The sequence below is a fragment of the Nanorana parkeri genome, unplaced genomic scaffold, assembly GCF_000935625.1.
Source record: "Nanorana parkeri isolate BGI_ZX_2015 unplaced genomic scaffold, ASM93562v1 scaffold1052, whole genome shotgun sequence".
Lineage (NCBI taxonomy): Eukaryota > Metazoa > Chordata > Amphibia > Anura > Dicroglossidae > Nanorana > Nanorana parkeri.
In genome coordinates this window covers 248,219-262,075 of record NW_017307320.1, presented here as the reverse complement: position 1 = coordinate 262,075, position 13,857 = coordinate 248,219, and the positions used below count along the sequence as shown (strand labels likewise).

Here is a 13,857-nt window from a genome sequence, read left to right as displayed (position 1 = left end):
TAGGTTGTAGATTTTCTTGTATATTTTCATTTCAGGTCGAATGTGTTGTAAATGTAATACCGCATTATGGCCACTAGATGGGCCTGAGAAGGCTGTGGAGTGCACAAGAGGGTACTTGATTTCTGGAAGAATCAGCAGATTTTTTTTGCACTTATCATCCAGATATAACAAACACTTTCATGGTATAGTTAACAGACCAAAGGGAGCACATTAAAGATGTTCATTGATGATAATGATGAGGAGGACGATGGTGTGCAAAATGCTGTAATGCATAGCAACTGGATTTCCAAATTCGGTTGTCAGATGACTGAAGTTTAGTTCTAATTGGTTACAGTAAAGAGCGCATATGGGTGTAAGGCCATTGATTCTATATGTATATGGGTACCAGCATCCCAGCTATATGCAAAACAGGTAAAGAGAAGATTAGAGGACTTTAAAGGTACCAGTGGGGACTCATAAAATACATATAATGGAGTTAAAAATGGATAACAATGATAAAATTGTATCAAATTGAGCCCAGTCACAACAAAGCTCACACACACTAAGACAGAATAAGAAACGAAAGAAGACTCAGAAGAGATTATCATTAGTCAGTGCAGTCATGTGGCCACACTGAGACCAATGACTGCTCCCTAGACATGTGCGATTCGTTTCGTTACGAATTTCCAAATCCCAATGCATCCGAATGTGTTAGAATCCGAATTTCCGTGTCCGAATTTCGGATCCTGTATGAATTTCGTACCAAAACTAAACAGAATCGGACATGTGACTTTTCTGGCCAATCAGATGTCTTTTTCGGTTTAATGCATCCGAATGTGTTTGAACGCAAATTTTCGTTACAGCAACATGGGAGCCATACACAGTTTATACATTTAATACTAAAGCTGAGGCTCCCAGACCAGAATGGCAAACGGGATCCGAATTTCCGAATTGCATTTGGGAGCTTCCGAATGCCATTCGGGTCTGGGAGCCTCAGCTTTAGTAATATATGTATATGGCTCCAAGACTCGAATGGCATTTGGGATCCGAATTTCCGAAGTGCATTTGGGAGCTTCCAAATGCCATTCGGGTCTGGGAGCCATATACATACTGTATATGACCCGAATGGCATTTGAGAACTCCCGAATGCAATTTGGATCCCAAATGCCATTCGGGTCTGGGAGCCATATACATATATTACTAAAGCTGAGGCTCCCAGACCCATATGGCATTTGGGAGCTCTCAATTGCAATTCGAAAATTTGGATCCCGATGCCATTCGGATATAAGGGCTTCAGCTTTAGTATTAATATCTGTATATGGTTTTCTGTGGTATTCGAAACAAATAAAATTTGGGTTTAGTTTGAATCCGGATCGAATTGAATTTTGGATCCTGTGACGACATGGTGATGAGTTTATAAGTTAAATGTTTCTCAATAAACCAGAGTTTGTTTCACCTACACTCGAGCCTTGGCTAGTGACTGGGGAAACTGGGAGCTAAGGATCTTCAGGTTCCAATATCTCCTCAGCAAGGAAGAAGACAGCGGCGGACATACTCATCCTGAGTACGGGGGTCCGTCACAGATCCGAACCCCGAAATAACAAATTATCCAAACCGAACTGAATTTTTCTGCAGCTTACATGTCTACTGCTCCCCATTGCAAGCATTATGCAGTGAAATCTTCAAGGGACCGCTAAACGACGTGCTGGTGTGGGTGGCGGGTGATGGACATCATTGCAGATACATGAAGCAGGTACCGGGATGTGGGTGATCTAGTTCACCTTTTCAGAAAACGCATACTAAACCTTTAACCTTCTTCAAGTAGGTTTTACATTCCCATAGACCTGTAAAGGAATGCAAAACCTGCTTGAAGCCAACAAAATCCCATCCAAAACATTTCATTCAGTGTTTAATCGCAGGAAAGAAGTGCACCTTATCAACTGGATACCATCTGGGGTCTCATTCAACTAGCTGAGGGCCGCAAGGAAGCCTTGAAAAGGCCCCATGTGGCCCACAAAAACACCGGTTTGACATGCCTGATATATCAGAATTCAAACCTTTCTCCCATCCCAGGACACATGGACGCCATACATTCTCCACAAGCTATAAATAACATAGAACGGTTCTGCTCCACTTCTGTTAGTGCAGGGGGTCTGCACAAGGCTTTTTGGTGTCTTAGATGTATCAAGATTGAGGAATGAGACATTTCCTGTCTGCTCTTTCCCCATGTTTAATCAAGGCCCCTCTTCTTCTACTTCTAAACACCCACTTAAAAAACATGTTCCAGTGTTCAGAGCCACCACCATGTGATACAGCGTATAACAAAACTTCTACCTGAATTATCCTCAACAATGACATGTGGCTGGTTGGTATTGAAGGAAACCATGCTGTGGTTGCAGATGTGAAGAATGTGCTATGGAAGTGGAAATGTCCTATATAAAGGGAACCTGCCAGAGAAAAATAACTGGGAAGATAACTATCATGAACAGAACATATATAGTATTTTTCAATTGTTGACCTCCTTCTGAACAGGCTAGTTTCCTGGCTTTCATGCTTGAACTCTGGCTTCTTACAAATCCCAGTAATACTTTATACAGCAATGCAGAATAATACTATTGTTCTGCATTGCTATTTAGTGTATTGCTGAAATTCGCAGTCCTCTATAGCTGATGGTATTATTCTGCATTGCTGTAAAATGTATTGCTGAGATTTGTAGTCCTCTATAGCTGATGGTATTATTCTGCATTGCTGTATAATGAAACATACACATGTGTTTATAAGATTATGTACACCACGCAGATTTATTTTACATGTGTATTTAAAAAATTGGATTGCTAAAGACCAAACATTTCTTTTTAAAGTTCAAATGACCAATGTCTACCAGTAAGATTTTTTGTGTTGTAGGGCTGAGACAGTGCTCCATGGTATATAGCTAACTTAAAACGTATGATTGCATTACTGGATCCAAAGTACTTTCCAATACAGAGTCTGAGCCCACATGCCCAGGCCTTGTACTCAGGGCCAAAATTTTGCACAGCCAACACAGACTGTGGCTTAGGGTAGCGGGGCTGCCAGGGGATGGCACACTGCCACCCACAGGTCATGTTGCTCACTATAACACATCGTCATGTATAATAAAAGTTCCAGACTGCCGCCTGCTAGAGCAATACTGCCAGTTAGTGTTGCTTTCCCAGCACAGTGTGCACATTTTTGTTGGTGGAATATTGTTCTCAGGTTCACCAACTCTGACTAAATACACCTAGAACCAAACTACTCAAACTACTGTAGCCACCATCACCTTCTGTGATGTGGCTACTAGTCATTTAGTGATAGCCGGGGCTATAGTTAGCCTTGCTGGAATTATAGTGGCAGTTATCTGGTTGATTTCAGGTGTCTGGCATTGCCTGTACCCCCCTGGGCGGAGTGTGACTCTGTCATATTGTGGGACAGCCAATGAGAGGCACTGTACTGTATGTACAGTACCGCAGCCAATCACTGGGTTTCTCTCAACCAGTGGTGCATGCTGGGATAGGGTACATATACTGGAGCGATTTGTCATGTGCTCAGACTAGCCGGGACCAGCCATGGATTAGGGCTGGGTGCTGTTCAGCCTGCCCCCCAGGCTAGGCCTGGGGGTGGGCATAGGCTGATGTGAGGGAAATGTTTCCCTGAGGCCTCCAACATGGAGGAAGCCTGTGTTGCTGTCAGAGGAAGAGACCCAGGACCGATGATGGCTCTTGAAGCTTCCTGGAACCTGAGGACTTCAGGAGCATTGCCGTTGTCTTTCCTGTTGAGGATCTATATTCATCCTTGCTCATCTGTTATTTCAGTTGCTATCCGCTGCCTCCCAAGTGGATTTACACTGATATGCCAACCAGGTCTGGTGAGTCTGGAGCTTATGTTTGTTACACCCTGGAAGCCTATAATCCCTATACCCTCTCTCCCCAGTGAAGATGTTCAATAAAAGTTATTAAGCATTATACTTCTGGAGGGGACATCAGCTATTGTGGGCGCTAGACAAAGGGTGGTTAATGCTAATGGGTGGGCAGCTGAAGATCATAGCCTAGACAGACTAGAGATGAACCGGGCATTCTGCGTCTCCTTCGGTGGTAGCGCTACACTACCAAACTAGCCATTGCTTCTGTATGTAGTGATGAAGAGATGGTAAAATGTCTGTTTCACCATTTCCACCCCCAGCCTCAATCTGGATTTTGAGCCTATGACATCTGATCTTATTAGGTTGATCCCAGGGCTAAACATTCAACTGGGGTAGGAGGTGGATGGCACAAGACCATTGGCCTAGTGGAGCCGGAAGTATAAATATATTTCTACCTCTAAGATCATCACCACGGTACTCATTAAGTTATAAGTTAACCTATATTTTCATTAGCTTCGGATATGTGAGCAAATCATTTAGCTCCACTACGATGTCATCAACACTGACGGCAGTGCCAATTGGCACAACAAATATGGTTTGTGGCCTGCACACAGATATGTGGCTTGTATTCAATATAACATTTTTGTATTCAGCCCTAGGTATAAATGTTAAAAGGTACTTAACAACTAAATAGTTTTGAAATGGAGACCGCAAGTAGCAACATATTAAGGGCACGTAGACAGCGCCCAAAGTACATAGTCACCAAATCTCAACCCAATAGAGCAAATTTGGGATGTGGTGGAACGGGAGATTCGAATCATGGATGTGAAGCCGTCAAATCTGCCATCATGTCAGTATACACTGTCATGAGATGCATGTAACACGGTGAGCTGATTTCAACTGGTATTTATTTCAGAGCTTAACATGTGGGGAAACACAATCTACATCCTACTCCCAGTACTGTCCCAGGTGCTCTCCCCTTAGAGCCGCCCCTTCCTCTGATGTCACTTCCAGCTCTCAACACATGGACCAAACTCTCTAAGAAATGTTTCCAGCACCTTGTTGAATCTCTGCCATGCAGAAAAGGGGTCCTACTCAGTTATAGCCAGGTGTCACTAATAAAGTGGCCAAAGAGTGTATATCCTAAATGGATTACCAGTAGACCATTACTTGAAGGTTACAAAGGAACTGCTCAGTTGAAAGAGAATTTAAGGATGATGCAAAACAATTGAGGGAAAGAATAAAGTAAACAAGGTTATACTAAGAAAGTACTTCAAAACGGTATAGAAGGACTAAAGACAGTAAATGAGAAGATCTATTCATGGAGAAAAAAAAGAAAGGTAGAAGGAGAGATTAGAATGAATATAATGTTTTGTAATCGGTCAGAGGGTATTGAAAACAAATTATGATTTGTAAGTATTAGAATATTCTAAAAACTGACAAGAAATGATCATCTATTATAGGGGGAAGACCCTTAATAACATATAGGAAAGCAAATTCCTAAAAACTATATTGTTTGGAAGTCATTTTGGGGAGGGGAGGGATCCATTTACTATGAGAAGTAAAGATAAAGACACCGGCACTCCGATGCTCCACAGAAAGCTGGTTTCCAGCCTATGACCTACCCAAGGTAACCCTATGTAATATATGCAATATGCTACAACTATGTAGCTTATGAAGCCACTCAACCTAACGCTCTATACAATATACACCTAGGAGGAGTGTGAGGTCATCGATGACATCACGTGGCCACATGAGGTGTTTGTGATTGGTGACCCCGAAACGTTTGTTGCTGTTTACTATGCTGGACGTCAATAAATAGACGTTTGCTCATGAATTTGGAGTGCCGGTGTCTTTATCTTTACTTGTGATTATAACGGATGCCACCCGTTGACTACCGCAGCACCCACTTTTCAAAGGGATTTGGCGGTCAGGGGTGCTATGGGACCATGGACTTTCCATGTACTATGAGAGACACATACAAATGCCATAAATGTGAATACTGTAGATATTAAGAACTGAGACTCCCAATGATAAGGGAATATTTTTGCCGTGAAGCTGACTGTTCAACAAATGTTGTCATTTATTATTTCTGGGAAGTTGTGCATGTAACGTATACTATATTGGGCAGGGAATTGGTCAATACAACCTTTTGATGGGGATATGCATTCTAGGGTTATTCACAAAAGGGTGAAGAGTTTGGAGAAGGCAGGAGAAGTGAACAATCTAGGCCAACATAGCTGGTTTGGGAAAATTCTCCAATTCAGCTCACTTTCCAGTTCAGCTATGTTGTCCTAGAATTAGATTGTTCACTTCTCCAGCCTTCTCCAAACTCTTCACCCCTTTGTGAACAACCCTGTAAAATTGCTGGTCATTTTAATTGACATCATATAGTAAATCAGATGACTTCTTTATACAGCTAGTGGGCTGTTCACATATGGGGCCTCCTAGAAGGGGAGATCGAAATGCTGTAATGCTTAGATTATAAAGTACTTGTATTTATCAACTGAAACTGAATACATTATGAGGACTAAAGAAGAACCCTGGGAAAAATTGGGGAACCCGCATTGCAAGGGTTAAGTGCTCATTTTCATCTAGGGTGTCAAATAAAAAAGTTATACTCACCTGAACCTCAGATCCGGCTTGCTCTTAAAATGATCCTTCCAACCTCTCTCCCCCTCCGTTCCAGCGGTCTAAGTTTTCTTGAGTCATCGTGTCCAATACACTGTCTATTGGACGTAAGGATGCTAAGGGACATACATCGCTGGAGTGGAGGAGGAGGCAGCCTGGAGGGAGCACTTTAACAGCCAGCTATGAGGTTCAGGTGGGTATAACTTTATTTTACACCCTAGACAAAAATGAGCACTTAACCCTTACAATGTGGGGGTTAGCCCCACTGCAAGGGTTAAGGGTTGATTCTTCTTTAAATGCAATGTTGGATTTTGGTGCTTTCTAATAAAGGTTAAAAATAATGTAGTTATGGGTATTCCTAAGTTGCAGCATTACATCGGCTTTACATGCAGAAGGTTCTAAGTTCACTCCCCAGTGAAACCATCCAAAGACAATTATTGATCCTTGGAACTAGTGCAAATGGTGAAACTCATTTTAAGATGGGCCCTAGAAAAGGTATATGAATAAAACATGCCAAAATAAAGAACTTGCCATAGTAACAGGTCTGGGTTATGTAACTAAAGTGCAATCTCCCATATAGCCTGGATAAATTCTGAGTGCTGCTGGGAACGATGGATGCACCCCTAATTCCCCGCCCCTCCTCGCTACTTGTTCATTCACAATATGCCTTGTATTTTGTTAGAAGAAATAGAGAAGGGAATGAGGGGTAGGGATGTGGCATCATCACTTATCCTTTGCAGCAACAAGGTAGGACAACTCCATTGCTAGAACCCTAAGTATCAGATCAGTGACAGGATTGTTAATGTTATATGGGCCTTTATGAAAGTGTTTGCATTAAAATGTATTCTAGGACTGATTTATTTATTACATGTATTTATATAGCACCTTCAATTTACACAGCGCTTCACATATATATATTATAACATCACATCATTCCCTGCCCTAGCTGTAGCTAGCTCCTTTTGCGTCCGAGGCAAGAACAGAAAAATGTGCTCCCCAACAGACGTGTGCGGTATGTGACGTCATGCGCCCCGCCTCCAGGATGGCAGCGCGCATGCGCAGAAAGTACCGGTGGCCAAATCCAAAAGAGCATAAAATCTTGTTTTGTTTGATGAAACAAATGAAAACATTTTTAGTTTCCATTCATTTTGTCAGAAACACATTTTTAGTCTTTGCACATGTCTAGTTATATGTGAGTCTAGTAATGAGTGTGTGTGTGTGATGCTATTTATCTTTTTATTATTTTCTTTTTTACTGTTGCGGGGGCTTTGGGGAAATATCAGAGGTCTAAACAGACCCCTGACATTTCCAATTTGAGATATAAAAAGAGATTGAGGACACAGAATCCTCTGCAGATACAGGTGGGGGAGAGCAGCGGAGATCCGAGGAGACGCTGGAGCCCGTGCAACTCCTCTTCTCCCTACCAAGCCGCGGCTGTGTTTGCTGCCCGGCGCCGCTGTTGCCAATGGCGCCCTGTGCTCACCATGGCATCAGGGGCAAGGGGGCGCAGCCAGGCCGGACCTGGCTGCGCCTGAGGCAAGTGCCCCATGGAGCTACAGCCCTGCCTGCCCTCAAGGAGCTTACAATCTATGGTCCCTATCTCATATGCATACATACACATGCTAAGGCCGATTTAGACAGGAGCCAATTAACCTAATAACAAGTCTCTGGAGTGTAGGAGGAAACCAGAGGGAACCCACCCAAGTACTGGAAGAACATGCAAACTCCATGCAGATAGATCCCGGCCTGGATTCAAACCAGGGATGCAAGTATTGCAAGGCAAAAGTGTTAACCACTAAGCCACTGTGCTGCTTCTGTGTAATTATCTGTAGATGGGTGTCTGGAAGTTTTCAACACATCAGTATACTGGAGGTGCAGATCAGAGGTCTACATTCTGACCCCACGTTGTATTATTTTATCGTTCCAAACAGCTAAACAGTCAAACAGCCGAGCTTTATAAGAAAATGGAGACCCATAAAACTTGTGCAGGCTGGATGTCTGGCACTTTCTCTTTTATTAAGTGCATGCATATATTATATCATTTTTACTGTACATATACATGTGTTTGAAGAGCAGCAATTTTCCAATTTCCAAACAGCAGGAATTCTATAAATGCTTCCCTTCTACATATTGCAGCAGCTGCAGTGCATGGTCACACTGTAATCTGGCAGTACTTTACCAAAGCTAACCTAAATTGTATGCAATCCCTACTAATGAACTTCTCTTATTTGCTCCAGTTTGGTCTGTTCAATATTCCATTGAAAGCATTTTGTTAATAACTGCGCTTCTGGCAGAATGGTCAAACATTCCCATAGACACACTCCTAAACCTTGTGGACGCCTTCCCAGAAGAGTTGAAGCTGTTATAGCTGCAAAGGGCGGAGCCAACTCAATATTGAACCCTACGGACTAAGACTGTGATGCCATTAAAGTTCATGTGCATGTAAAGGCAGGTGTCCCAATACCTTTGGCAATAGTATGTATCTGTTTGATAAGTGCAAAGAAAACCTGTTGATTCTGCCAGAAATCTTGACAGCTAATAAATGCCTGTGCTTCACTCTATCCCAGCTCTATCTGTGGACTACAAAACCCACCTCCCCTCATGTTACGGAGTATAGGAGAAGAGAAAGCATTCTGTAGGTTGCTGCTCCATAGATATAAGTACATTAAGATGTGTCACCTAGACAGAAGTGGCTTACTAGAAGGATCAGTAGGTGAAAATAAAGGGGAAGAAATCCTATAGGAAGAGAATGAAGCGACTACATCTAAGGATTGGTAAGCTGCAATATGTTACATTTTTGGTTTTGGGTTTAATACACTTTAATATTAGGCTGGATCTGGAACTTATTGAGTGACATTAAGTGAAGTACACCTTATATAGACTCTAACTTCTATTCCGGGCAGTATTTTGAAGGCTACACTTACCTTCATCTTCTCCAGTTGGTGTTCTTGAGTCAGTCACTGAAGGTCTCCCGTACCTGTCCTCTTCTTCTGTGACTTTAGGTCTTTTGTATCTGTCTTGTTCAGTAATCACAGGTGTCCTAAACTTATTTTCAACATCCTTAGCCGCATGTGGTGTTCTATACTTATCTTCTGCTTCTGTGACCTGGGGTATTTTGTACCTCTCATAGTCATAATCCTCTGGTGCATGAGGTTCTTTGTATCCCTCTTCCTCTTCCACCACTGATCCGTGAGGCCTTCTGTATCTCACATCTTCCTCTTTCCCTGGAATGTGTGGCCTTTTAGGTCTATCCTCCCTTTCTCGCCCTGTGGCTGGTGGTCTTCTATAACTGTCTTCATAGTCATCAGCACTTTCAGGTCTGCTATATCCCTTGTCCTCCTCCTCTTCTTCAATTTTGGTTCTTGTATGCCTTTCTTCCTCCACAGTAACTTTTGGCTTACTGAATCTGCCCTGATCTGGATGTTGATCTTGTTTCTTTCCTGTTGGCTTCTTGGTAGGTTTTGGTGGTTTTTCTTTGGGTTTCTTGGTGGGTTTAGGTTTCTTTTCCTTTGGCTTTTTGGTCGGTTTAGGAGTCTTTTCCTTTTTGGGAGGCTTTTCTTTGGGCTTTTTAGTAGGTTTAGGTGCTTTCTCCTTCTTTTCTTTCTTTGCTTTTTCTTTAGCTTTCACAGATGATTCTGTTCATGGAAATGAAATATCAAGAGCATTAAAAACTGGAAAGGTCATCCAAATTCAACTCTCAAACGCAATTTACTAATCTAATGGACTTGTTTTTTGTTATTAGATACCCATATTTGTGGATTATCAAAGTTCATTAAGAACACAAAAAGGTTACCTAACATGTTGTATGGCTTGCATACAGCCATAGCACCATCCCCCCAATTCCTGCCCTGGAGCCCAGAGGTTTTGTAAAACTTTGGGTCAGAATAAGCCTCCATTCATTGTTCCACATCTTAGCTGAAGCTAGACCTCATTATTAAGTCTCAGGAATTTTAATATGTAAACTGACAGAGGCTCAGGCTGCACTCTCTCTCTGCTGGGTGAAAAGGCTGAGTGCTGGCAGAACACTAAAAAGGTAGAAGACCTGCCTGTATGTGTTGAGAAACCAGCAGATAGTTTAGTTTGTGGCTTAGACAAGCAGATGTTTTGTTTTGTTAGTTTTATGCTATGGACTTGCTGTACAAAGTTGCACCTGGAAGTGGGGGGATATATTAAAATGGCACCTGGAAGTGGGTGGCCAAGGCTCACTGACGCACGTGGGGGGCGAAGACTGGTCCGTGTAGTCCAATCCAATAGAAGAGCTACTGCAGCTCAAATTTCTGAAAAGGTTTATGTTGGTTCACGTGCATGCTTATCTGTACTGTGTACATGTTTTAAAACATTTCAGTAAAAATACATCAACCAAAAATCAGGATGGATTCTGTTGCTATGGGCAACTTTCCTTGCAGACCCTTTGTACAGATGTGGTCCAATGAGTTGGAGAGGCTCAGAAACGACTAGAAACAGACGTGTATCACAGAACATTCCATTCCATGATGTATCCAGCAAGAAATGAAGAAAAGAAATGAGTCAGGTCACCAGCAACCAGAAAAGTAACCATCCAGGAATGCGTATATGATCACATGGCAGTACAGACACCTATGGCTTCATATATCAAATGAGTCTGAAAAATATTGGGGAGTTCACATGAGGAAAGGAAGATCCTGACTGACTGTTACAGGAAACACAAGGACATTCTGTTCAGACACTTGACATGCAGAAACCGCAGTCAGATACTGTATATAACACACCGTGATACACGGTATAGAGAGTGCTGACCTTCAGCAGACAATCACGGCTCAGCTGTAATGAGTCTTACTACCTTATACTATTCAAATGCAATCTCTGATTGGCTGCTGGAGAATATAGCATTTCCTCACCGTGGACCCCATTTATAAAGGTATCAGAAATAATGACTGTATTGCCTCAGGACCACCAGTCACACCAGCTGAATGATAATGTCTGTCTGAAACCATAGATATACAGAGGAGGAAAGAAGGCTGCCATTCCTGATCTGCCCCTCCTGAAGATGCTATTCCCCTGGCCATTGTTCTGCTCCATGACTTCAGTACTTCCTGAGTCAATGACCTCGAAAAACAGGAGTTCTTAATTCACTCAGACTCAGATCGGCATGTTTGTTCCAGGTCAGGAATGCAGCATTTTCAGGAAGCCAGTAACAGCATCGTCTATATTTCTCCCTGGATGGGTTTCCTTTAAACCTAAACCCTTGACAGATAGCTAAATACACCACTAATATTCACCTTTCAGGAACCATTTAACCAGGCAAAGGAATTTCCCCCCCCCCCCCCAAGCCTGCTGATTGGACAGTGAAAGTGCAGCAGCACACTGATTAGTCATCACCCTGCTCCTCTCAGCATGCTCACTGTCAACACCTGCATTAGTCTTGTGCTGGTGTTCTATAGAAAGCTGCAACTCATTGAAATCTACAACTACCTCACTTCCGGTGCTCAGAAAAACTGGAGCTCTGTACAGTTGCGGTGCGCATGCGCGCATATCGTTTTCACAATATTCGTCGAGTTTGCCACCTGCTGAATATTGTTAAAGTGCAGCCGTACAGAGCTGCGTCAGTCTTTTTGTTTTGCAGTCTAACGCCATCTGGTCGAAATCTCCAACTTGCAAGTACCCAGCAGTGAAATAGTTGGAGATTTCGACGAGTTGGAACTTTTGATAGAACACCGGCCCTTCCTGTGCCAGCCTGCTATACACGGGATTACACGCAGTCTATGGATCATAGGGTGAGGTCCTGCTGGTATTCAGCACCCAATCTTCCATTAGGGTTACCTGATTTATGTCTCGGGGGCAGGGCACCCCATACACAAGTGGAAATGCCTGTTTTATATGTTGATGGGAATTAGGGGCGAGAGAGGGTGCTCATCAACATGATTATGCTCAGTAGCAGTCCAAAAAGAAGGAGGGGCAGTGACACAATATCTGTAGAACTGAAATCCTGGATGAGTGTCTTCCTCTACTAAATGCCATGCAGTCATACCACGTCATTCGTCATAACTGGACCACACAGGTGAGAGCGTGAGATGCTGTTCCTTGAAATTTAAAAATGTTAGCTGCCTGCAGAATCAGCTGGTCACCTGAGCACTGGTCCTGACTTCCTGTTTTAGGGTGGCTCCTTTCTCAAGCAGGGTGCTATGCAGTCACCCTTGTGTGTGCTAGTAAGCTGTGTGTCTCCACAAACACACAGACACAGCAAATCAAGCTGCTCCCCTCCCCACCCCGGCCCCCTATCCTCCCTTCTCCAGACTAGTAGATGAACAGTTGTTGGAGTCTGCACTGCCCTTTGTGATCTTGTACAGGACAGAACATTCAGGGAAGCCGAGCTGAGAGACTTGGAAGCAGCTGTTCAGAAACCTGGTGACTGTAGGTGCAATGCTTTGCTGGGCAATGTCTACTTGTTTGATCCGGAGTCATTATTCTGAAACTCAAAAGAGTTTCATATTACTTTAATTGATTACATAGGTGTATCAGCTCTGATAGTTGGACATTTTCTGAGGTTTTCTGAGGTCATAATTTGGGTTCCCTGACCCTAATTACTAACAAAGAGGAATCTCAGCCACAGCTTTCCAGACACACACAGCAGTAATGAAGATTATTCCTGAATTTCCACACTTAGCTCACCTCCATCTTCGCCTTTTGCTGCTTTTGTCTTTTTTCCCACTTTGGTGTCTTCCCGTTCCTCGTACCTCTCCGCCCTGGTAATCACTCCTTCCTCTTCATCTTCCTCCCTCCTAGGCTCCCCCTTGTCCTCTTCCTCTTCTTCGGGCACCAGTTCCTTCAGAAATCCCTCCAGGAACTCTTCAATCTCGTCATCTGTAAGGGAATTCTGTGCCCTGCCAGTAGAGGGCAGCAGTGGCAGTAGCAGGGAGAGGAACAGTAAGGAAGCTCCTCCCCTCCACATCCCTCAGTACCGCCGTTGGCGTCGGTGGAAACGTTGGAAAGCCTGAAAACAAGAGAGGAATGACATCACTTTAAAGAGTATTTCCGATTTTGCAGGCAAATTGGGATAACATTTATTTTATATTTTACTATAATTCTCTTTCTCTTCTTCCTTCTCATCTACGTTCTGACATTATTTTATATTATATTTTATTATATTGTATATATCATATTATTTTATATGTGTTACATGTTCCCATTCACATAAGATAAGCCTATAAAAAAATCATTATCATTTTGGCGTAGTCGGCAGGATCTCAGAACCATCTTCCACAGAGGCGGGAGTGGCTAGAGGGGTAATCATGGCACCTTATGGGGCAGCTTTCTTTGGCACTGATCCCTAAATTTAACACCTATTTTATATTTGTTACATGTTCCCATTCACATAGCGTAAGCTAAAAAAA

General features: G+C 42.9%; 1 protein-coding gene across 1 annotated transcript in view; it reads right to left on the bottom strand.

Annotated features, from left to right (window-relative positions):
• The window catches only part of AEBP1 (AE binding protein 1), a 55,941-nt gene extending 42,507 nt beyond the window's left edge, over positions 1 to 13,434 (bottom strand). The window contains exons 1-2 of the mRNA XM_018567456.1: positions 13,136 to 13,434; positions 9,415 to 10,122 (exon numbers count right to left, since the gene is read on the bottom strand). Of these exons, the coding sequence (XP_018422958.1) occupies positions 9,415 to 10,122; positions 13,136 to 13,415 (988 nt within the window). The 5' untranslated portion in view covers positions 13,416 to 13,434. The remainder of the gene's footprint in view (positions 1 to 9,414; positions 10,123 to 13,135) is intronic.
• Between the last annotated feature and the right edge of the window lie 423 nt (positions 13,435 to 13,857).